This window comes from Asparagus officinalis, chromosome 7, assembly GCF_001876935.1.
Source record: "Asparagus officinalis chromosome 7, Aspof.V1, whole genome shotgun sequence".
In the NCBI taxonomy this organism is placed as follows: Eukaryota; Viridiplantae; Streptophyta; class Magnoliopsida; order Asparagales; family Asparagaceae; genus Asparagus; species Asparagus officinalis.
In genome coordinates this window covers 142,773,410-142,798,975 of record NC_033800.1, presented here as the reverse complement: position 1 = coordinate 142,798,975, position 25,566 = coordinate 142,773,410, and the positions used below count along the sequence as shown (strand labels likewise).

Here is a 25,566-nt window from a genome sequence, read left to right as displayed (position 1 = left end):
GGCCAAAAAGATTGATAGTGCCCATATTGACTATAAAATCATGGATAATTTTCAAGTATAAAATAATTTAATTTGTAAAATTTTTAATTGTTAATTATGTGGTGACACTACTTTCTAGAAATTCTGGACCCGCCACTGATCAGGTAGGTATGTTGAAAAAATTGTAAATGTTTGGATTTTGTGAGAAACGTGAAATTTTTTGGGGGTTATTTGACAATCTTTATAGTTTATTTGGGGGTTTAGTGGGGAAAACAAAGTTCAAGGGCTTTATAAGGATGCTCCTCAAAGTTTCGGGGGATTTTATGAAATTTACACCATAATTCCCTGGGTCGGGTTGGAGGAAACCCCTACTGAGAAAGCAAGAAAGCACATTGTTAACCGAAAACTCGATTGTTGGAGGTTCACCGGCGGTCCGATGACGAATCTCGACCGTCCGATGGAAGAAACTGACGACCTAGATCCCCGCGCTCGAGTCGCCTCTCTTTGTCGTAGAATCCAGGCAAAACCCTAAACCCTCTCTCTTTCCTTTTCCATTCCTATTATTGTGTTTCTTCTTCTTATTTTTTTATTTTATTTTATGAAAATTGCAGGAATTAGAGCGGGAGAATGAGAGATTGCGTTCCCAATTGTCAATCTGCAGCTGCTCCAAGGTATTTAAAAAAAAATCTTTTTTCTATTTTAAGAAGTTTGAAAACAGCATATTCAATGTATTTTTGAAAATATATAGTTACTGTGAAATCTTTTAGAGAATTTTTTTTCCTCATGTAGGTCTCTTCGATCTGGAGCTACGTTATATTTTTAACTAGATACAAAAAGTATCATCGATTGGTAGAATAATCTCGGGTTAATTTGATTGTTGGTCACTGTATTTATCTCTTAATTGGACATTCCTACCTGTGTTAATTTGCTCGCTAGTCACTTGTAATGCTTCTTGTCAATTTGAGTTGTACAGTTTCCTTTATGTTTAAGCAATGCAACTTATTCAATATGTCAAAGGTATTTCTTTTCAAGGAAAAAAAATGTTAAGTAAGGTACAATTATTCAATACAAGTCGACTGATATATCACAAATTTTCATTTTCATAAGTGATCGACATATTACACGGAAAAAGAAATTCGTTATTACAAATTATCAGCACTTTTTTAATGTCATGTCAGTGAAATCCTTATGTCAGTTGACGAAAACATTAGAACTGACTAATGATCTAATTAGTATTTAATTACATGACCAGCCATCCAAGCAATTAAACTATAGGTATGAACGTCCAATTAGTTGATAAATACAGTGACTAGCAATCCAATTAACCCAAATAATATCTGATACATCAAGTTTGGGTTTTTGAAGTTCTGACAAACTTTGCACCAGGAACCTCTAAGCTCCTACATATAGAGGATGCGTGAAGATGCATTGTTTGCTGCACTCAAAATTCTGGAGTTAGAAACTTATCAGTTGCTTAATGCTTAGTTATGCATTCTTCGTGTAAACACAAGTCCAAAATTATTCTTAAACAGTTCATATGGAAGAATTGTAGCAAACTAGATCGTTCGAGAATTACTATGTTAAATCAGTGTGGATTTAACTAATATTTTTCATGCCTGTGTCATGTAATTGGTACATTAATAATAACGACTACTATGGAACCGCAGTTTTTGATACTAAGCAAACATGTATTATTTAAGGTTTCAAAGTGGTTTATCATGCTGGTCAGCTTCTGAGACCCAGGAACACTTTCATGTGTAATGTAATGTAGGACCTGATTACGTCACTTTTTCATCTTTGTATATCACTAATCATCAATCTCAACATTTTCTGCCAGGAAAAAGATGCAAGATCTTGTACTAGTGAGTTTGTAGGTGTTAATGGCACTTCAAAGGGAGGATCTCAAGGCAATGCATTTCTTGAAACTACAGAACTTGCTAAGAGCTTTCCTCCAGATATTCCTTTGACATCCCCTAGTGCTCTTGCTGAGGTGAAGCTTAACTCTGATTAAGCTTGGTCATTGTGTTTGCTCTTTAAGAGAATTATCCGTATGACTTGAAAATTGTGTAAATTTGCTAGTAGGAACCATTCGATTATTTACATTTGGAAAAGTCTGCCAAATTTTCAAAGCTTCGCCTGAAGGATCAACCAGGTATTCTATTTTTTATTGTTCAGTGTTTTTATTTTTTATTGGATTGGTGCATGCAAGTTCTCTTAATGATGCATGAAATAACTAGAATCTTTACGCAACATATGTGCTATTTCAAACTTGTTAATTAAGGTCCTGAGAGCTTATCTGCATTGTCAAAGCCAAAGATAATAATTTTGTGTCAAAAGGAGAATCTAGTTGGTGACAGGGTATATTTTGGTCATTAAATTAATGCATGTTTCCTGAATTTAGTTAAACTCGAAGGTAGTTCTTCACTTCTTTGGCCTCTATCCTTTGTTAATTTTTCTCTTTCAGTGTCAAAATTTTGGTACATCAACTTCAAGCCTTCAACATCCATAATGACTTATACTGGTGTTGAGTTTTGGTCAATTTTGTTCTCTTTCTTGTGATATACATGGAAGTTTGAAGTATATAACTGACAGCATCCCCATTGATGTCCCCACAGTGAGTCTGAGCACTAAGTGAATATATTACCAAAGAATTGAGGCTCAACACAATAAGCGTACCAATGGATACTCATTGCAACTAATAGTCTCTCTCTCTGTCAATAGTTGAAGTGGAAAAATTATTGAAGCTTGGGAGTAGTTTTTATAGCTCCAATAGAATATTAAAGGGCAAGAACTAGCAATCATCCAGTTGTGTTGGAGATTGCTCCTTCAATCTTTTCTTTCAGTTATGACATCTTTTATTGCACAATCATCAGATGTTATTCATTAATGATTGTGAATGACAACACTGGATGTATTGTTTTGAAAACTTATGATGATATTTACAGATATCGTAATCCACATTTTGTGTATGCAGGTTGCCAACCAAGTACCATGCAAGTTTGTGCGAAGAGATATGTTGCTCTAAAGGTTATGTATTTTGGCAAGAGGTCAATATTCAATCCTGTCTTTTGCACTATTGACTTTACAATAGCATATATTCCAAAGTTTATGATATCCAAAAACACCCACATGCAGACTAGGGCTGCAAGGATATACCTGGATTCAACCGGATCTGTTTGATTTTGATCTGACGCCTACATGAAATCTTGAACTGTGTATTGGATATGGATCCATAGCACAATCCGTAAGTTCAATGAGTTCACTTATAAATCTAAAAATTTAGACCCGTCCTAGCAAAATCAAAATGGATCCATTGGACTTGAAAAAACTTAGTTAAACATGGGTGGTCTACAAAAGAAATAAACTGCTAACTGAAGGAATGGGCCGGATTTTGGTTTAGATAATAGATCAATTTCCAGCTTGGTTTAGATTCAGGTGTAGTTAATCGGATTTGAAGCCAATGATATCTCAGTGGCGTCCAACTGTTTGCACATATTCTTTAAAATCATCTCTCATTGCTATGCTTGCTACTAGCTACAGAATATGTTGATTGCATTAACAAATATATATAAAGCATTAATTAATACCAGATTTGAAGCCATTGGTAGATCAGTGATTTTCAAAACACTCATAGTGACACGATATCCTTAGACATGGCACAGTTTCACATATATATTATTTTATTGTAGTAACAAGTAGTTGTACCACAGAAATGGTCTTTCGGACTATATAAGAAGCTACGCTGTAACACCTACCACTGAGAGGCCTGAATCCTGGCCATGGTGGAGAGTATTTGCAAACCTATTGATATTGAGAAGATGATGAATGAGAGCACTTGGAGTGAAGGAGTGAGAAGACAGGGAGAGACACTCTTTTTCCTTTATATTACCCCATGAAGTGTGGTAATTGTCCTTTTTGTAGTGTGTTTTCACATTAGTCATGCTTACTTGTATATAGATGGGGATTTCCATTCTAATACTTCATAACAACTCTAATTTTTTTAATTAATAGGTGGTCATTTATATTCTGTCACAATTCATGATATTTCAGGTTTTATGGCTTTGCTTCAGAGGCACAAATGGATCCAACTATTGAGGTGTTTACTCTTATCATTGTCTCTTTTTTGTTGTAAGCTATAATCAGAGGAGAGAGAAAAAGTCTCTTTCTTAATGCTTGCACTGGGACATGTGGCTTCTCGTGCTGGGTTGTGTTAACTACAAGTCTAGAATATAAAGTACGTAGTGTCCATGAAGTAAAGCCATATTTAGTCACAAAGTTTACTGTTTAAATCGACATTTTTGAGAGGAAAATAAATGAGACTTTAGTGCTTCTTGATCTTAGTTCCACATCCTAGTTACTAGGGATGCCAACTCATCCGGCTGTGGATTTGCCACTGTTTTTAACTCGAGTTACGAGCATAACTATAAGGTGCACCAAGGGTGAACTGCCAACTGACGCTGAAAAACATGGAAATAGGTCAAAGAAAAGAAGTGGTAGCTATCTGAGATTGAACTTGTAAAAAACCTACAAATGATATAATGATAATACTCTAGTAGCCTTTATGGAAACTTACACAAGTTCACAGCAAATTCTATTTGGATATGATACATAAATTTTGAAAAAGTAAAGAGTTTTCTATGAGCGTATGAGTACTTCATGGATCAAGATCTTTAATAAGATTTTGTTCCATTAACTGTGGAATATTTTCAATCTGCTCTATCTGAGTTCCGCCTTGAAGTGCATTCTATTATTGACAAATCTTGTTCTTTACCATCCAAACTATACAGTTCCTATATAAGTTGTAAGATTGTAGTAAAATTTAATGTAATGTTCAGTAAACTATAAAGGGCTTAGTGTTCATACTGAAGCAAAATGTTTTACTCGTTAGACGGGCGGGTATGCTGCGAGATTAGATAGCTGGTTAATGGTGTTTGGCACTTAAAGCTGTTCTTTAAACATAAATTTCAGTAGGCAGCTATAGATTCGTAGTTCTCCACGTTATTTACTTCCATGAGAAGGTTGTGTAAGAAGTGATTATTTTCGGCTCTTCAGCATATTTTTCCCCTCGCATATTGATCGAACCAAGTAACTCCCTATAACAGCTCTTAAATCATCTACTCCCAGTTCAATGGCCTTTGTGCCTATTCCTTGGGTTGTATGAGCTTAAATTGCACGAGCTAGTGACATTTATTATGAACGAATCATCAAAATTCATGGCATCCCACTCTTGCTATGAACTTCCATCAAACTGCATCTCAAAATTCATGGCATCCCACTCTTGCTATGAACTTCCATCAAACTGCATCTCAAGTTGAAGGCCAGTCATAAAACTTGATCAATTTTCCTCTAGAATTTCTTGAGTTTGAATTGTATTGCGTAGCTGACTTGACGGGAAAGATGATGATTATAATCATAGTATGAAATAATAGAGAATTCACATTTTTTATGTAATGCTATCTTGACTGCACCTTACACTGTTTCTATTTTCTTTTGGTTCTCAGTCTGAGGTTTTCAAAGCACTTGAAAGGACAAAGCTTTTGGTTGGTAGTAGAACAGAATCAAAGTATTCAAGATGTGGCAGGACTGACAAGGGAGTCTCTTCTAGCGGCCAAGTATATTTTTATCACAATAACTTTATCTAGTTTTTATGCCATAGCTTTCATTTTCAGAACTTTAAGAGTCTTGGTTGCCATCTTAATAATCTACATCCATTTTCTGGTTAAAGATTAATTTGTTGAAAGATCTGATGTTTGGAACTGGAATCTAAATGTTAATATATTTAGCAAAGCTCCCTAGGTCCCAGTTCCCTGGGTAAAAGTATCCACGGTTACATTTTCAAGTAAGATATCTCTGGAATCTCCTTGAAGTCACCTATTAACATCCGATAGTCAGATAAATCAATTCATTTGGTTAGCATTTGCATTTCTATATATTTGTTTGTCCGGTCGGTTCGATCATTTACTGCATAATGGCTGCATGCCATTATGCTAACTACATTTTTTGTTGTGGCCCCAGTTTTTGCAGTAATCCCATCGATATGTTGTGCATATGACTTGCACAAAAATTCAACCATTAGCATTATAAATCATTATACAGTTATACTTTAGATAGATTTATTAAGAGATGTGCTCATCTAGCCTAGAAATAAACAAGAGTTATTAGCACTGAACTTATACCTTTTACTTTCATAGCTAGTGTACTTTCATAGCTAGTGTACTTTCATAGCTAGTGTATGCTTTCGTTACATTTTCATTATTGGAGATTTGGTTCATCTAAAAAAAAGGATAAATTTGTTGAACTAGCATCATGCTGGATATGCAGACAGGTTCTGTAATACATTGATGAGAGGTATCTGCTGCAGGTCCTTTCTCTATATTTGCGATCAAACCTGAAGGACGCTGAAGGCAACATCAAAAGTAAGAACATGCTGAGAGAAAATACAGATTATTGCTATCGTGTCATTTGATTTGTATAAAAAAGTAATTTAGTCTGATTTGTTGTGTTTTTTTATTAAAATTGAAAGAGAGCGTCCATATTAGGGCATTTTTTTCATGACCATAGATTGAATAGTGGACATTTCTGTTGGCTGTGCTGTGTTTTAAGAGAAGCGTGGAGATATTTCCCACTACATAAAATTTACCTGAAGATGTCCTTTCTGATGTGAAATTGACTCTCTTGTTTATCTTCAGAGCAGGAAATTGATTATGTAAAGGTGCTGAACAGAGTCCTCCCATCAGATATTCGAGTAGTAGGCTGGTGCCCGGTTTCCACTGATTTCAGTGCAAGGTTTTTGCTGTTCTTCCTATTATCTTCCTGCAATCCAAGCCCATAAAATTAGTATGATGTTGATTTTTCCTCCATCTGTATATGATCATGTTAAAATGTTCCAGATTTAGCTGCTTGAGCAGGGAATATAGGTATCTTTTCTGGAGAGGAGCTTTGGATATAGCGGTAGGTTACATAGTATTAGTCCCATCTGTATGTTAGTTACTACATCCCTTTCTTGACTGTAAACTAGATGTTATCAGTTCTTCTTCCTTATGCTTTCATAACCAGGCAATGCGGAAAGCTGCTGAAAAGCTCATTGGGGAGCATGACTTCAGAAATTTCTGTAAGATGGATGCAGCAAATGTGAAAAACTATAAAAGGAAGATAACAAAATTTGATATTTCTCCTTGCAACCAAAGGTATGTTATTGTTTATTATAAGGAAAAGGTTATCAATAGGTAAATAAGTATTTTCCGAGACGCCTTCAAAACTCTATTTTTGTTTTCAAAATAATGTATAAATGGATAAATATCACTGGTGATATGACTACAATGCTACATGTTGTGCTTTAGATTTCTCCATTAACTGTGAGATCCATCAATGATGAATATCATCAGGAAAAGGGTTGTTAGGATTGACTCGATTATCTAATTTTTATTATGCATGCCAACCATCTATCCAATCGTCTAATTCTAGTACACGTGAATGCTGCATGGAATCTTCATGTTATCTATTAAAGATTGCATTATATCTCCATATCAGTGACTTTCGTCATTAATCTACTAGGCCTTTAATGTTTCTTTCTCGATGGATGTGTTTCATGTGAATGAGATGACTTATGTCGAAGAATTACAACTGAATTATGAACTTGGGTTTGTTGGAACTTGGAAACTTGACTTATTAAAAATGAACTAGTCATTATTGCATTTCAGCTAGCATGCCATGTCATGCATATGCCAGAAGCCTTAACAATGTCACTCTGTGAAGTTCATGTAATATTGTAATGTGAACACTTTTACCTTCTTATGAACCTGGATGCGTCTTTCCTTTGGTTGAAATGTCATATGCAGTTATTGCCCCAGCATTTGTTGGCTTCTTTTTTTTAAACCAAAATCTTACTTATACTATCTTATCTTGATGAATGGATAATGTATTCAATTTTTCAGTCAGGAAAGTATTTGTTGTGTATTTTAACCCTGCAGATTAGACCATTGGGCTTTCGAGTCATTTGATAGCTACAATGTTGTTTACTCTATGCATATGAAACGGTATGGTTGTGCAGATTTGATGTTGACGAACTATGGGCAATCACAGTTAAGGGTAGTGCTTTTCTGTGGCATCAAGTCCGTTGCATGGTTTCAGTGCTATTTATGATTGGTCAAGGCCTTGAATCTCCTGATGTAAGTACATAAAGTCTTATCATATTGCTCAATTTATTTGCATGTTCAACACAATATATAACCTGCTGAAACAATATTATCAATATCCAGTACAAGTAATAAAAAAAATTTGCCATCTTACTAATTGGTTTTCTTGACATCAGTGTAGCATGATACAACTGGTTGTTAATGAGTGTCACAAAAAACACAGGTGATACTTAATTATTTGCAAAGATCACTCACTTTTCTGGCACTAGCCAAATGACATGTTAAGACTCGATTGTTCTGAGACATAGCCTAGTACCATTCAGAGTTGCATTTATCTGCTAATTAACTTGAGAAGTTGGTTTTCAGTTTATATCTTCTATTTATGAGCATCTTCTTTTAAATTGTTTCTGATGTAGGTAGTTGATGTGCTACTGGATATTGAAATGACTCCAAGAAAACCTCAATACACCATGGCAACCGAACTCCCATTGATTCTACAGTTTTGCGAATTTAAAGATGTCAACTTTATTTGCTCCTCAGGTAATGTTTCAGAAGTTGTATGTGTGTTAACATAAAATAAGGTCACTTTTTTGTGCCTAGACTCACATTTTACATACTCCGAAAAGGGACCCTTGCCACCATTGATACTGTTCGACCAGGGTGATAAGCTGTACCACTGATAGTAGCATTTAAGTTTTCTGTTTTAAGTGAATCAGATATTTTAAATATCTTGGTCATATCCAAACATTTCACATGGTGTTTATGTTTTGCATGCTGGGTTAATCAACAATACAGAAAGTCATAGAATGATATACACATGCACAACTTTCCAACTATTTGGTCAATGCCACTGTGAAGTTTAAGGAGTGGATGATCACCAGAAGTCGTGAAAAGTCACAACACACAATTCACTGCAGAATCTTAAGAGCGACCAACTATAAAAGTGTGATTGCAAAATATACTGGAATGTCCAAAGTTAAGAGAGAATAGCTAGCTTTTGTTTTTTGGGTGAACACTGTTTGCATTGACTGTGTATTTTGCCATCATTCTAAACTATTGGCAGAATTTATGTACTAAAATACAGTTTAGCTGTAGTATAATCAGGGGGTCTCTCGAGCAAACAACCAAGTGAGCCTAATATCAGACAATTATTGTGCCTGGTTAAATTACAAGATCACATCAACTTACAAACTCATACTGGAAGAACATGTTGGCCCATTGTCCGGTTAAATGTGGATGATGGCGTGCTCTGATAAGCCTTCTCTAAAATCAGTTCTTTTCCCTATTATTAATTTAAAGTCCAAGTTAAGAGGAGCGGTATTTGGACTATGCATTACTAGCTATAACTTTCCTGTATTACTTGATGCATTTCATGCATGATTGGAAATTGAGAATAAATGTCAGGACACCGACAGGTAAGAAGCACCTGAGCACTCAAAAAGAGCACAAAATTTCAATGTTACATTTACAGAGGCGAAACCTTACTTCACATGAGTGTCAATTAATATGTTAATTTTCAAAAGTATATGAAAGCGTACGTACCAACCTTTAAAAGTACCTTTTCCTTTCAACGTGGCTCCTGCCTCAATATGAAACTGTTTGCCTTTCTTTGGGGATTGCTCTAAAGGTTCGTGCATTTATCATCTTTCATTCCATTTCACACGTGACTAATAGACAAATGATGCTGGCATTGATTTATGTAGAGTCCAGACGAGCTTTGCACGAGCACTTGACCAATGAATTACGAACATATATGCTGCAAGCTGCTATTTATCATGAGACATTGAGTTGTTTGTCCACTCCCGGTGAGAAAGTCAACATTAACAACCTTAATCCTTCCTTTTTTTCCCCTTTGGATAAATTCATGTAATTCAATGTAAATGCAGAAGAAGGTCCATCCGAACCTGGGAAGAAGAAGCGGGGTCATGTTCCTCTCATTCTACGGCCAACTGAACGTAAGTCAAATGATCGTCTGAGCTCATGTTTAGAGTTTATACCTTCAGTTTTTGACAAGTCCTATTATTCTTGGTAACTAAAAATATAGGTCTAGGATTTCAATTGATCTGCATGCAGAGGATTGCAATTACACTTTGTTTTCCAATCACAGTTTTTTTAAACCTTGTGCTTTCACCTTTTCTCTTTCTTGTTAGTCCCTCCCTTTTTTAAAGAGTAAATCTTTCTGCTTTTGATCCTATTTTTGACAAGTTTTATTTTAATTATTCCAGCATCATTTGATGAAAGGCGTGCCAAACTGGATATGAGAACTATCTATGACAGCTAATAACTTGTCCTTAGAAAGTTCTGGTGAAGAAGCTGATGGAGCTTTTAGAAATTTTAATGTGTGCTGGTGAGTTGGTCAACTTTTATATAGGAATATATTATGTTTATAGTTAACTTATTTATTTATGGGTTAATTGCGAAGAGTCCCCTCTAGCATCACTCAATTGCAAAGAGACCCCCTGTAGTTCTATTCGTTGCAAATAAACTCCATTTAGTTCTACTTGTTGGGAATAAACCCCTGCAGTATTGGTCCAAGTGCAAATGCACTCCCTTAGTGAACTTTTTCAACTCTTTTAAAAGTAATATATATATATATATATATATATATATATATATATATTAGATTAAGATAGGAATGATAGATTAGATAGAAGAGAGAGAGAGAGAGAGAGGAAAAATAAGACCTTGGTAACCAAGTTGCTTAAAGCAACTTGGTAGTGATTGCGGCCTAATTTTCCCCCCCTACATCACACCTCGAAGATAAGCACTCAACCACCCTTCACGACAACTCCAATGTAAGATGTAGGGGAAGATTATGCCATATCACTACGCAAGTTGCTTTAGAGCAACCTTAAGCAACTTGGTACCAAGTTTTTCATTTCTCTCATATATAAATATATATACTATATATATATAATATACATCAGGAATATGGATTCTTGTACAAAGAGCACAAAATTGTGCTAGTGAGGGGCATATTATGCCTCCACTCATTCAAATGGGGGGACCACATTTCACCGATGGTTGAACGGGTCGCCCCCAATTGAATGATGTATGAGAATGAGACATCACTACAAGTACAAATTGTGCTTGGACCAGTATAGCCCATCTCTCTCTCTCTCTCTCTCTCTCTCCTATATATATATAGTATATTATATATATATATATATATATATATATATATATATATATGATAGTTGGGTGGCCTATACAGAGGGTCTCTTTGCAACATGGGTTATGTTCGCAACTAACCCTTTATTTATTTACCTTTTTTCTGTCATTATTACCTGCATTGATTTGCCTTTTTCTCTTACCCCATATTTACTGTAGTTACAGTAGAATTGACTTTTATTCCTTTTTGTTTTTCTATTTTTTTTTTGTTTGTTTTTTCTCTTTCTTTCTTTCTTTTTTTTTTCTTTTTCATTTACCTCTTTATCAAAAAATTGTGCATGTATATAGCAGAGATATTGATTCAAGCTTAAAACTTTTCTGCTTTTGATTAGTGTATTGTACACCAAAATATGATTTGAATGAGAAGGTGCAGAAGTGGAGTCAACTCTAGAATCAACGAGTCTCAATTGAAGAAATGTAACTTGCCAAATGCTGAAACTTGGAACCTATAAGGCACTGTGCAGCTGGTTACATATTTTGTGTATCCAACACTGAATTTAATCATATTAGTCATGATAGACAGCTTATAATCTAGTTGTCTATGGTTCTTTTTTTTTTTTTAATTTACAGTGCCCAAAATATTATTTTCTTCAGTGGCTAAATGATTTTTCCACCCATATGCAGATAGTTGGAGCAAAGAGAGACCTCGCAGTACGAAGCTAAGCTCGGATCTGTTATTTGCACTTCTGGCACAGGCTGAATTCGGAAACATAGTATTATCATGTTTCCTCCAATATTTGTGCTTGTATTATTTTTTCAAAAAAAAAAAAGTCCTTTTTAATTATCATATTCTTCTAAGTTTTCATAGACAACTGTAGTTTTGTGTTTCCACTTTCGACAATGAGATACATCAGTGAACAAGGCAGCCATGAAGAGGATTTCAAGTCTTGTTTTTGCATTAGAGGTTAATGCAGTTTCCTTGCAATTTTTCTGCTTCAATGTGATATTTGTGTGAGTACTGTTTCAAATTGAGGTTAACATCAAAGAATTCTGCTCATACTTTGCTCGAGTTTTTGTTGCAAATTAGGCTATTATTGTAAAGTTTTAAAGCATCATTCTGTTATCAAAAAGCTTAAGGTACTATTTACATAATTTTTCTCGACCTTTTCCTTTTCTTTTTTTGACTCAGCGGATTACAAGATTAACAATGCCAAAACAGGAAAGATGTGCTTCGGTCTTCATATTTTTAACGCAAGGGATGGCTTTTCCCCCTTAAATTTGAATTTAGAGAATTTCCAAAAATGGAGGTGTTCATCATTCTTTCGGTGCGACAAGATTATTCAGATAGATTATATTTGCATTTCATCATATATGTAAAATGCTTAAAGCAAAAAAAAAAAAAAACTTTACCGAAAACAGATTAAAATGCTAAATGCTTTGGATTTGTGCGTACCTATCTTTTCTAATGAACCCCATTTGTGACTTACAATCTCAGATAAATTTCGGAAAATGCCATGTGTATTAAGAGTTGTACTACTCTTATTTTCTCTTTACGTTATTTTCTCTTTACAATTTACAAGAAAATCTCAAATAGTTTAACTTTTACGGTCTACTCTTAGATTTGTCTTTATCACTAATCCTGGTTTTAATGGGTTGTACTACACGTGGCCCCCTTTTAAACGGGGATTAAACTTCTACCAACTTTCGTTTTATTATGAAAAAGGATAGGGACACATCTCCCCAACCACATCCCAAACCAAACATCCTCTCTCATATGCTACAATGCACCGGACTCCACGTGAGATTTTAAAATTTTAAAATCATATGTGGGGCCTGGTACACTGTAGCATATGAGAGAGTGTTTGTTTTGAGATGTGATTGAGAGTGTGCCCCTAGTACCACCAAAATTATACGCGGTTGATGATGGTACTATTATTACTGCCGCTACTGTCATTATTATTTTGTAGATAACGTGTCTCCGACTCAACTGCAACCATTCATCATCAAGCTTCTCGCATTGTACTTGAGCTTTCTCCTTGTTCTTATTATATTATTAAAGGAGAATCCTAAGGTCCACGTGTCTCTACTTTAGCCTCCACAATTATTTCCTCTGTTTTCTTTTTGAAGACGACACCTTGGTCAATGTGGGCCTTTGCTCCGGCTCCCTGCGTTGGCGCTATTTTGCCAAAACTGTTGAAAGCAGGATAGCGGCCCATTCAAACGGGAGCATCTTGTCCTTTGGAATTACTAAACTGCCCCTTTCCTTTTCTGTCCCTTCATCACCTGTTTTTTGTTCGTTTTCTCATGATACAAACTGTCAAGTGATAAAGAACATAACTCTTTATAAATTTACAATTGACTATCTATTAATCGCTACGATCTCACAACGTAAAGCTCGCGTTGACCGGCTTTTACCAGTTTAATCTCAATTGGAGAGTACAATCTTATCATCACCGTCACACACCTATTACTTGTGATTTCAGAAGGCGGCCGATATTGTTTAACAGAAACCTAAGAAAATTCACTTATAAAACTAGTTTATTAGAAGGGAAAACCTCAAACATCTGTAAAATCTATTATTAACTCCATCATTAAATCAATATTATGCGTAAGGCGATGTATAAGCATAAGAAAATCATGTATACTAGTCGAGAAGAGGTGACAGATTTTTAAAGAAAAACATAAAACTATAAGCATTTATCTACCAAGCGACAGATTTGTTCGGCTGCACAATTCCTCCGAAAAAAATATTACGCACATTTATCCATTATTAGCTTAAAGAAAAAAACTAAAATACAGTCAAACTTTCTCTTTCCTCATCCAAAAAAAAAGAGGGAAAAGAAAAATAAAAAATTCTGACGAGTGGCACTTCCGTAATTAATTAACTTCCAAGGCCCTTTTTGCCAACCAGCGATAGAAAAGAGAGCTTGACAAAATCCCAGGCAACAGCAAGCGAGGGAAACTCGGATCAAGAAAACCGCGCATTTTCCCCAAAATAAATAGGGGGGTAAAAAAAAAAAAAAAACAAGAAATCCGAACAAAAGTAGAGATCCTAAAATAGACGAAGCTGGAATCCAATGGAGGCTGCAATGGATCTGATGAGGAGAATACCTCCGAATCAGAGCGAAATGGCGCTCTCCGCTCTCCTCTCCCTTCTCCCTCATCACTCCGCCGATCTCCTCTCTCAAGTTGACCAGCCCCTTCAGGTTCCTTCTCTTCGATTTGATTCTCTTTGTTAGGGTTTTACTTAAAGATTCGGTTTTGTTATCTGGGTTCTCTTTTATTTGTTCTCGTGTGGAAGGAATCCTGCTCATCTCGTAATGCTCTTAACTAGGGTTTTATTCTAGAAGGTAGTTATTGTAGCACGTGATGCTATTGCTAATGCCCTTCAATTTGCATTTTCCTAAAATTAGTGGGGTTTCCTTTCCTAAGGTTTAGGTTCATGAATCTTGCTTAATTTTTATGTTCAGCTCTTTAAAAGGTTTATTGGGGCTTTTGCTATTTTTTTCAGTTAAAATCCTCTGTGGGTTATCACTTGGCAATTTCAATCTATATATACCCGGTTATAAACCAATCTCATTTATAGAGAAAGGAACTTAAGATTCAAGGAGACTTAAACTGTTATAACTCAGTTAAAAATCATATAGTTCTGAATCAAGTTGATTGATTTCTAGCATATGCTTATCGAATGGGACTAATTTATTATGGCGACCTTGTTGTTGATTTGGGACATTTTAAGGGAAAGATGTCTATATAGCAGAGTTCATGATTCATCATCACTTGTTGATTTCTAACGGTCCCACAATGTGGTACTAATATCTGTACTGTTCTTGTAATGTAATTAGTAGTCCTCGTATAATACCTTCAAGCTCATGGTAATCTCCTCCGCCTCCAACACCGCTTTGTATTTCCCTTTATTTTCATGTTTTTTTGCTTCCCCCAGTAAAATGGGTTCAGGCCCTTACCCCTCAAAAGATCTTGATTAAATTGGATCCTAATTTAGTTTTCTTATAATATTTTATCAACTTCACTGTGAAATCTTGTATTTCGCTACATGAAAAATCTCTTTACTGGACAACTTATCTTGATTATGTTGCTAGTTTTGATCACCCATTGTAATGCTTTATCTTGAGTACTTGCAGGTCTTTTTTGATGAAGAGTCTGGGAAGGAGTTCATACAGTGTGAGTACAACAGAGATGCCGATTCATATAGGTGAAAATGGGCAACAAGATCGTGGTATTTTATTTTCAAATTCTTTAAAGGGCCTGTGCATTTGACACTTTATCGTTATGATCTCGTGCAGGTCACCATGGTCAAACAAATATCACCCTCCTCTGGAAGATGGATCTATCCCTAATCCCCAGTTAAGGGAACTCGAAGTTGAAGCAAATGATATTTTCGCTGTCTACCGTGACCAGTGAGGTCCTTTACTTAATCTTTGTGAATGTCATTGCTTTGATAGTAATGTAATCGAATTTGAGTCTGATTACTTTATTGAGTTCTATCCCGTTCCTAAAACATTAATGCTATTATTTTTCTTGTTTTGCATCCTTAGGTATTATGAAGGGGGTGTTTCATCAGTGTACATGTGGGAAGATGACAATCATGGATTTGTGGCTTGTTTCTTAATAAAGAAAGGTTTGGTTGCAGGGGATTATGATCTCATAATTCTCATTCTACCGTAAAAGTTTTAGTTGCACTAATATGTTATTGAAAATGGGTATGTAGATGGATCAAAGAAGGCACATGGAAGAAGAGGTTACTTGCAAGAGGGCTCATGGGAAGCTATTCATGTTATTGAGGTGAAACACACTTTTAATAGAATCTTATAGTTCTCTTCAAATGGTGGAATTTTCCTTAAATTTTCTAATTTTGGCTAACTCCTCTGTCCTGAGTTCTAGTTAATCTCATTTGTGTTTAATAGGTGGGGATAGAGGATGAGGGAGCAGCTCATTATTGTTTAACAAGTACGGTGATGCTATCATTGACCACAGAAAACAAACCATCAGGAACTTTCAATTTGTCAGGATCAATCAGAAGACAGGTACTATTTTCTAAACTAGGATATGGAGCTTCTATTTCCTAGCTGAGTCTTATGGACTTGAGACCATAAATCATATCTTTATGACGAACAAAAGGCTGTTGGCTTCTTTATCTAGCTCCTTTAAGCCTTTGTTACCTCGACATTCCAAAATAAACTCTTATTTAGTCTAACAATACTTAAACTTTGATTCATCATGAGGGCATGTTCGTCATTTGTAGTCACCATAGCCTTGCATGACCTGCAATTGATTCTGAACCTTGTGATGCATTTTGAAATCACAATGGGCATGCTAGAGATAACAGGTCATTTTATCAATCATCGTGCTATGAAATTTCTCCTTTTATACCTTGTGCTACAAGTTATTTCATAGTGCTGCCTTCTTTTTAAAGATGACCACTGCAATAGGGATGCTAACTTAGCTTGCTGGCCCCGCCTCCAATCTGTGTACCGTCATTTTCTATTTTGGGAAAACTGATTCTAATTTGGGCTGCGAACTGGTCGAAACCACTGTTTTTAACAATTGAGTTGTTTCTGGTAGGAAACATCTCTTACAGTTCCCAGGATGCTGAATTTTGTTACTTGCCTCCCTTGTTAGGCCATACATTTTATTAAGATGGCTTTCTTGGGTTTATACTTTGCAAATTTTAAATTTTTATGTCAGAGAAGGCCAATACTCTAAATTTTGTTCGAATTGTTCATGAAATAATCAACATACAGAACTAATAGTATGTTAACACAAGTGCTGACCCCTTCGGGTTGGATCCATATTCAACTTCAGGTCTTGCTTACCTTTGCAGCTGAGCACAGACAGATATTAAGAACTGTTCAGAATAGATAAAAATCAAGTAACCAATCAAATATTAAAAGAACAAGGGAAGGAGGTGGATAAAACGGTGAAAGCTAAAAAGGAATTCATTATTTTGCATGTCTTTTTTTTTAAATTTTTTTATTTGTTTCGGGATTGTTTCTCATTCTTTTAAAGAGAGTCGAAGAGGAAACAAAAAGACAAAGAATGAGAAAATCCGTTTGAGAAAATTGATAAAGCAAATGTCAGCTGAAAATGCAAAGCATATGGTTTAATTTAGGGGGGACAAATTATGACCCGACCCATCAACCAGACCCAACCCGACCCGTTTATAATAGGTGTGGGTCAAGTTATATGGGTCGGGTCATAAACGGGTCAACCCAAATTTACCCATTTATTAAATGGGTCAATTCGGGTTGACCCGACTGACCCGTTTGAGTTGAAAAAAAGGACCTTCTTCATTGACGTTGGCGTTTTCTTCACCGCCTGAGATTTGGGCAGGTGGCCACGCTTCCTCTTGGCGAGGGCTCCGTCATCTCCTCCTCATCCTCGGCTCCGTCGCCGTCGGGGGGCCAGGGGGCGGGATCTCTGATGAGATCTGTTCTCTTTCTTCTTTCTTTGAATCCTTTTGCCCTATTTCTGAGAACAGCTCACGGTGTAACTTTGTAACAGTAAAGACTTTGATACCCAGAGTCTTCGGCTGGCGATCGTCGTCGCTGGCTGTTGCCTCTGCTGAGCTTATCATGGATACTACCAAGAACGCGCGTTCGATCCTCTCGATCATCTCTTTTAGGGCTGGAGGAAGGCAAATATGAGGTTTTTTGCTCGCTGATTTTGACAGAGGTCGAGCTAGGGTTTGAGGCGCGAACGAAGTTGGAGAGGGAAAACTGCGAGGGTTTTTTAGAGAAGGGATCAGAGGAGGAGGAGGAGAAGCTCAGGCCTTGCTTGAACTTGGCAGCGCCTTCGCCTTTGCACGTGGGCTCGTCGTACTACGTTGCAGCTTTTTCTTCCTCTATTGAATAGAGGAAATGGACTGGTGCTTTGGGATTATGATCTCATAATTCTCATTCTACCGTAAAAGTTTTAGTTGCACTAATATGTTATTGAAAATGGGTATGTAGATGGATCAAAGAAGGCACATGGAAGAAGAGGTTACTTGCAAGAGGGCTCATGGGAAGCTATTCATGTTATTGAGGTGAAACACACTTTTAATAGAATCTTATAGTTCTCTTCAAATGGTGGAATTTTCCTTAAATTTTCTAATTTTGGCTAACTCCTCTGTCCTGAGTTCTAGTTAATCTCATTTGTGTTTAATAGGTGGGGATAGAGGATGAGGGAGCAGCTCATTATTGTTTAACAAGTACGGTGATGCTATCATTGACCACAGAAAACAAACCATCAGGAACTTTCAATTTGTCAGGATCAATCAGAAGACAGGTACTATTTTCTAAACTAGGATATGGAGCTTCTATTTCCTAGCTGAGTCTTATGGACTTGAGACCATAAATCATATCTTTATGACGAACAAAAGGCTGTTGGCTTCTTTATCTAGCTCCTTTAAGCCTTTGTTACCTCGACATTCCAAAATAAACTCTTATTTAGTCTAACAATACTTAAACTTTGATTCATCATGAGGGCATGTTCGTCATTTGTAGTCACCATAGCCTTGCATGACCTGCAATTGATTCTGAACCTTGTGATGCATTTTGAAATCACAATGGGCATGCTAGAGATAACAGGTCATTTTATCAATCATCGTGCTATGAAATTTCTCCTTTTATACCTTGTGCTACAAGTTATTTCATAGTGCTGCCTTCTTTTTAAAGATGACCACTGCAATAGGGATGCTAACTTAGCTTGCTGGCCCCGCCTCCAATCTGTGTACCGTCATTTTCTATTTTGGGAAAACTGATTCTAATTTGGGCTGCGAACTGGTCGAAACCACTGTTTTTAACAATTGAGTTGTTTCTGGTAGGAAACATCTCTTACAGTTCCCAGGATGCTGAATTTTGTTACTTGCCTCCCTTGTTAGGCCATACATTTTATTAAGATGGCTTTCTTGGGTTTATACTTTGCAAATTTTAAATTTTTATGTCAGAGAAGGCCAATACTCTAAATTTTGTTCGAATTGTTCATGAAATAATCAACATACAGAACTAATAGTATGTTAACACAAGTGCTGACCCCTTCGGGTTGGATCCATATTCAACTTCAGGTCTTGCTTACCTTTGCAGCTGAGCACAGACAGATATTAAGAACTGTTCAGAATAGATAAAAATCAAGTAACCAATCAAATATTAAAAGAACAAGGGAAGGAGGTGGATAAAACGGTGAAAGCTAAAAAGGAATTCATTATTTTGCATGTCTTTTTTTTTAAATTTTTTTATTTGTTTCGGGATTGTTTCTCATTCTTTTAAAGAGAGTCGAAGAGGAAACAAAAAGACAAAGAATGAGAAAATCCGTTTGAGAAAATTGATAAAGCAAATGTCAGCTGAAAATGCAAAGCATATGGTTTAATTTAGGGGGGACAAATTATGACCCGACCCATCAACCAGACCCAACCCGACCCGTTTATAATAGGTGTGGGTCAAGTTATATGGGTCGGGTCATAAACGGGTCAACCCAAATTTACCCATTTATTAAATGGGTCAATTCGGGTTGACCCGACTGACCCGTTTGAGTTGAAAAAAAGGACCTTCTTCATTGACGTTGGCGTTTTCTTCACCGCCTGAGATTTGGGCAGGTGGCCACGCTTCCTCTTGGCGAGGGCTCCGTCATCTCCTCCTCATCCTCGGCTCCGTCGCCGTCGGGGGGCCAGGGGGCGGGATCTCTGATGAGATCTGTTCTCTTTCTTCTTTCTTTGAATCCTTTTGCCCTATTTCTGAGAACAGCTCACGGTGTAACTTTGTAACAGTAAAGACTTTGATACCCAGAGTCTTCGGCTGGCGATCGTCGTCGCTGGCTGTTGCCTCTGCTGAGCTTATCATGGATACTACCAAGAACGCGCGTTCGATCCTCTCGATCATCTCTTTTAGGGCTGGAGGAAGGCAAATATGAGGTTTTTTGCTCGCTGATTTTGACAGAGGTCGAGCTAGGGTTTGAGGCGCGAACGAAGTTGGAGAGGGAAAACTGCGAGGGTTTTTTAGAGAAGGGATCAGAGGAGGAGGAGGAGAAGCTCAGGCCTTGCTTGAACTTGGCAGCGCCTTCGCCTTTGCACGTGGGCTCGTCGTACTACGTTGCAGCTTTTTCTTCCTCTATTGAATAGAGGAAATGGACTGGTGCTTTGATTCTTGAGATTCGGGTAGGAATTGGGGATCTTTTAACACTTTGATACTCAGAGTCTCCATCTTGATACCCTGAAAATATCATTTTAACACTCTGATACCCAGAGTTTGAGTTCAATTTCACACTGATGTGCTCTATATATTGTTTCAAATTTCAGTAATTTGTACGACGCATTTAGCTAATTCTAGAGTATCCACGTTAAAAAGAGATGCATATTTTGTGATATCAAAGTGTTATAAATAAAAGAAAACTTTATTGAGATGGTGTAAACTTTGGGTCATTCGGGTTATATGGGTCGGGTCGGGTAACCTATTTAATAAACGGGTCGGATCGCATTGACTCATTTATTAAACGGGTCGGGTTGGTCACACTTATACGGGTCGGGTCAACTATGACCCGACCCGACCCGTTTGCCACCCCTAGTTTAATTAGGCTTAAGAGAGATTCGTTCTAGAAACAAGCAAGTAGATGGACTGGAGGGAGAAGCAGATAGCCTGTGGCAGGTGGACGCTGTCATAGAAAATAATAATTGAGAAAGTCTATGTCCTCAAAATTGAAGAAAACTAGTGTAATCAGGTAAACAAGATTACACGGAACCAGAACTAGACTGAGAAAGCAATAAACCAATCTGCCATCAGTACCAAATGAAATCCTAAATATTTTACTAATAGAGCTGCATGTACCAAAGCAGATCCTTGAGTCTTGTAATAAAATCAAAATGCAGATTGAGGTGCTCAATCAGATGGACACTAGTTGAATGTTTCTCAGCGCGACGCAAGAATGCACATTTTTCTTTGGTTACTTTACCTATCTGGTTGTTAATCCTATTGTATTTGCCTACTACTGCAAAGTTCGATACTTTTCATGCCAATAGTGATTAACCTAGTTCCAAATTACAGATGAGTATGGACCTATCAACCGAAGAAGGTCATCTATGTAACATGGGGAAGATGATAGAGGAGATGGAGGGTAAGCTTAGGAACTCGCTGGATCAGGTATATTCTTCCCCTTTCCTCATTCCAATGATTTGCGAATATTAACTGGAGCCTCGAGTACTTGAGATACCATCCATGGGCTTCCAAATTTACAGGTTTATTTTGGCAAGACAAGGGAAATGGTTTGCACTCTGCGACCGCCACCTGAAGTGATACAACACAGGATGCCAGAGAGCTGATAGTGCTGGTGGGTAGTAAGTACGAGGCATAAACATCGCGGAGGTTCTGTACTTTCAGGAGCTACTAGCCTACTACATGTATCAGCTACATCAGTACAGATGACGATATCCTTGTGCTTTTATGTCAACAGAATGCGTACTTTTTACAAATAGTTCGCTTCCCAGTTCTCTAGTTTCCTCTCTTATCAGAGATGGATTGTGAAGGATAGGAATAAGTAAACACAAAAGAAAACATCCCTAAACATCAAATGCTTACTAACTTAAAATTCAGAGTAGGAATGTTAGAATGCAATTCGTGAAGCTCACACAAAATGACTCGAAGAAATTTATGAAGCATTGATAGAAGTCGCTAAAACCAAAGTTTCCACTGACTGACTATATGGGTACAATCTGAAGGCAGTACTTAAACGAGTCCATAATACTCCTCAAATATGCAGAACCAAGAATAACATTTTTAACAAACTTTCACCACAAAAGGAAATGGTTCATCGGAGTAACATACCAACTCTTTGCTCTATTCAAATTTAACTCCAGACACACAAAAGACATTATTAAGAGATCATCACTTTAGACCACAAAATACTCTTGGAGTGGAGTAAACCTCCCTACACCTTCCCTTCAGACTCGCTTGAAGCAGTAGCTGCAGCTGAGGTCTCTTCATTCGCCTTGTTCTCACCTTCTGCCTCCATATCTCCCTTTCCATCATCCTCTGCACAACATAAATAAGTGATGCATAATGAAACAATATTTCTTCCATACTTATAAATAGTTGAAACTCTTAGTATAGAATATAAAAATATAACCATCAACTCTCACCGCAACTTCGAGTTTTGGTGTAATTGGTTAGATTTTAAGAGCATATCAGCCACCCAGATTTAAATCTCAGCAGCCACAAATTTAAAACATATTTGCAAAAGCTAACTTTGTTGCATGAGTCCAAATTTTAACCCATATAAAGGACCTTCAACTAGCGGGGGCATGTTAGAATATAAAAATACTAACCCTCAACGCCTCAACCCTCACCACAACTTCAAAGTTTTGTTATCCAATGAGTTTTGTTATAATTGGATAGGGACTTCAAGAGAAACTACAGAAAGCAACAACCTTCAAAGTTCAACCAAAGTAACAATACACCCAGATCATAACACATTGATGATGGAAACCAATAATTACAGCAATCAACACCTAATCATGCCACAATGTATTATCCGAAATCTCACAAGGACTTCGATAAGTCAGGTAGTGATGTGTTATCTGAAATCTTATTAGAACTCAGATAAAATCATAATATTAATCCAAACCCCTATATTAATGACTAACCTGCTAGTTTGTCTGCATCAACATCAAAATCATCATCTCCATCGCCCATGTCCAACTTCTGCACAAGGAATAAACCATGAGCAGTTCATGAAATAAAATGTGATACATCTAATTCTAGCAAAAAGATGCACAATTTGCATCCTTTACATACCGAAAAATCCATATCACCGAAATCCATGTCTCCAACTGACCAAGTAAAAGGTTCAACAAGCACATTAAAGTTAATATCGAAGATAATCAGGGCATAATTTGAACGCGAAACATAGAGAAACTTAGAGCTCACCTTTGCCTTCCTTCTCATCATCTTCATCCATCCACCTATCCCAATCTACTTTCAAAAACACTGGAGGCTTCCCTTCTTGTTTCAACAGCCTACTCCACCATTTCTTCTCAGTTTTCTTCACTAGATAACATATGTGTCTCAGTCCAACTGCAGCTTTGCTCTCCTACAATACACACTCATCATTAATTGGAGAAATATGATCAAAAACTTTAGCAAACGCTTACCTCAACATTAACTTTGTCGTGCAACTCAAGATCGAGTTCATAGGGAGTGTTGTCAGGACTCTTCGCAGAGAAATAAAAGCGACCTTCAGGTTCCAGTTTGAGTTTTACATCCTTGGCATCAGGGAGTTCAATTGTGATGAAGACCTTGTCAGATCTTTGAGCCCATTTTGTAAGTGGATGTCGACTGACAAAGAGAAATAATACAAAGTCAAAATATCATTAAAGAGAGAGAGCATGTCTTGCAAGGGATAAGTCATTAGCAATGAGTATGCAGAAGATCCATCCATTTATGGAAATGAAAGGAAAAAAATGCTTCTATATATGCAATCACAAGACGGCTACATTTCAGTAAGATGGAATTAAGTGTCAAACAGATAAAATAAGAGATCAAAGAAACTTCACATTACCAAATCCTAAAGGGTGATGGAAATCCACTCAGACCCAAGAAAACAACTGGATACACAAGCCTTTTCTGGTTTTCTTACAATCTTGGGTTAATTGTACTACACGGGTTATGCATAAACTTTTTAGTTATACATAAACTTTGAGGTTTTCCCCCCTGGGTAATCATATGGAAACCATCTTTCAATTACAAATTTCACTAAAACGACCAAAAATAAGTTTTAAAAACTCAAGTTCAAAGTACCGCTAGTTGTATCCCAACAAGACGTAAACACTAAAAATAAGGGAAAATTTACAAAATAATTCGTTTTGCTAATTATTTAGCAAAATAGACCTCTTTTGAAAAAAAGAGATCGATTTTGAAAAACAAGACTCAGAAAACATACGGGATTACTAGTCTCGTATGTTTAGAGCCAAATTAATCACGGATTAGTGACTCAGAAAACATACGGGACTAGTAGTCCCGTATGTTTTCCGAGTTCATCTCAATGTTTTGTGAAACTTTCTGAGTTCACTAATCCGTGATTAAAACATACGGGACTACTAGTCCCGTATGTTTTCTGAGCTGTTTTGCAAAATAGACCTCTTTTTGGCCTGTTGACCAAAAAGATGTCTATTTTGCTAATTATTTAGCAAAACGGTCTATTTTGCTAAATAATTAGCAAAAACAGACTATTTTGTAAATTTTTCCTAAAAATAATAATGAGTCGCGTGATTTTTTATGGGTAATTTTAGAGTTTCAATGAAAATTTTGACCAGACGGTGGTTTATTACAATAAAAACCCTAGTTAATTACAGCAAAACCCCACTTTAATTGCGGATTCTATATAGGAATTGCGGGTGACCCGCATGATCAGGAGGTTCCAATATGGCTCCCAGGGTCTTGTGTTCGATTTCATATTAAAAAAAATTGTTGATTCTGTATAAATTCAGAATGATTAGAGGAAAAACAAAATGGTTTCTGTATAATTACCCTATTTTAGTATGATTTCTTGTTAAAGAAAACCCCCAACTTTTTATTTGCACTTGGGACCCGCCGCGTTCGTATGAAATTATTCGTAGCTAAACTATATGGATGATTTTCAATGTGCACAGAACAAATAAGGGGCCTCTCCACAATACACTGAGACAATCAAGAACTAAATCATCATTTAATGGATACAGATATCCAAATAAAGTCACACAACTCATCAGAACTAAATCATCAAATGGGTGATTTTAGTCATTTTAACTCAATTCTTCATGACTTGCACTAGATCTAGAACCCTAAACCTCTGAAATTATTGACACGTAGAGCAAATATGAACAGAGATTGTTTGAATAAAAAAAAAACAAAGACGGGATAAGATTTTACCTCATATTTCTTCCTTTTTTTTGGTTAAAATATTTGCCGGGTTAACACAAGAAGCTACAATCAGCAAGGAAAGCGGTGAGTAGATGGTGGAGGATATATATATAGGAGCACGAAGGCGAGAGGTGTTTCTGAAGAGGTCTAGAGAATTCCATGAAGCAGCTGGAAAATTATGAACAGCACCTCCAATTATTAACCGATTTGCCGTGGGCTTCCATGAACCGGTTGGAAAATTATGACTAGCTCCCCCAATTATCCACACGTTAGAATAAAGTCCTCCACCTGGTGCCTAGTTTTCCGATTTTTAACTATGTACACGATTGAGCTAGATTTCCAATATTTTAATTACTTAGATGATTAGCCACATAATTAAATAGTAATCATATTTCTAGTCAATTTGAACTGTGTGTTCTCTTTTTTTAATAAAACTTACTCAACCTATCATAAGTTAA

At 36.6% G+C, this 25,566-nt stretch overlaps 3 protein-coding genes across 5 annotated transcripts; 2 read left to right on the top strand and 1 right to left on the bottom strand.

Annotated features, from left to right (window-relative positions):
* Positions 323 to 12,224, top strand: LOC109849787 (tRNA pseudouridine(38/39) synthase). 3 transcript variants are annotated; one of them, XM_020419668.1, is made up of 17 exons: positions 323 to 499; positions 591 to 650; positions 1,817 to 1,969; positions 2,062 to 2,131; positions 2,954 to 3,026; positions 4,030 to 4,075; positions 5,481 to 5,591; positions 6,341 to 6,395; positions 6,669 to 6,765; positions 6,876 to 6,930; positions 7,036 to 7,166; positions 8,030 to 8,147; positions 8,531 to 8,654; positions 9,818 to 9,919; positions 9,998 to 10,069; positions 10,340 to 10,461; positions 11,910 to 12,224. In XM_020419668.1, exons 1-16 carry the CDS (start codon positions 416 to 418, stop codon positions 10,393 to 10,395), a joined length of 1,407 nt encoding a protein of 468 aa, XP_020275257.1. In that variant the 5' UTR covers positions 323 to 415; the 3' UTR covers positions 10,396 to 10,461; positions 11,910 to 12,224. The 3 variants fall into 3 exon arrangements, with proteins under 3 accessions (XP_020275257.1, XP_020275256.1, XP_020275255.1); XM_020419667.1 differs by having other exon boundaries at positions 324 to 499; positions 6,870 to 6,930; positions 10,001 to 10,069; XM_020419666.1 differs by having other exon boundaries at positions 324 to 499; positions 6,870 to 6,930.
* On the top strand, positions 14,189 to 21,700 carry LOC109849417 (probable F-actin-capping protein subunit beta). Its single transcript, XM_020419244.1, has 8 exons — positions 14,189 to 14,431; positions 15,368 to 15,438; positions 15,530 to 15,643; positions 15,782 to 15,864; positions 15,955 to 16,028; positions 16,151 to 16,270; positions 21,260 to 21,355; positions 21,451 to 21,700. Exons 1-8 carry the CDS (start codon positions 14,303 to 14,305, stop codon positions 21,532 to 21,534), a joined length of 771 nt encoding a protein of 256 aa, XP_020274833.1. The 5' UTR covers positions 14,189 to 14,302; the 3' UTR covers positions 21,535 to 21,700.
* On the bottom strand, positions 21,805 to 25,226 carry LOC109849418 (uncharacterized protein At3g03773-like). Its single transcript, XM_020419245.1, has 6 exons — positions 25,118 to 25,226; positions 23,362 to 23,545; positions 23,138 to 23,300; positions 23,006 to 23,040; positions 22,855 to 22,912; positions 21,805 to 22,243 (listed from the first exon to the last, which is right to left on the bottom strand). Exons 1-6 carry the CDS (start codon positions 25,120 to 25,122, stop codon positions 22,140 to 22,142), a joined length of 549 nt encoding a protein of 182 aa, XP_020274834.1. The 5' UTR covers positions 25,123 to 25,226; the 3' UTR covers positions 21,805 to 22,139.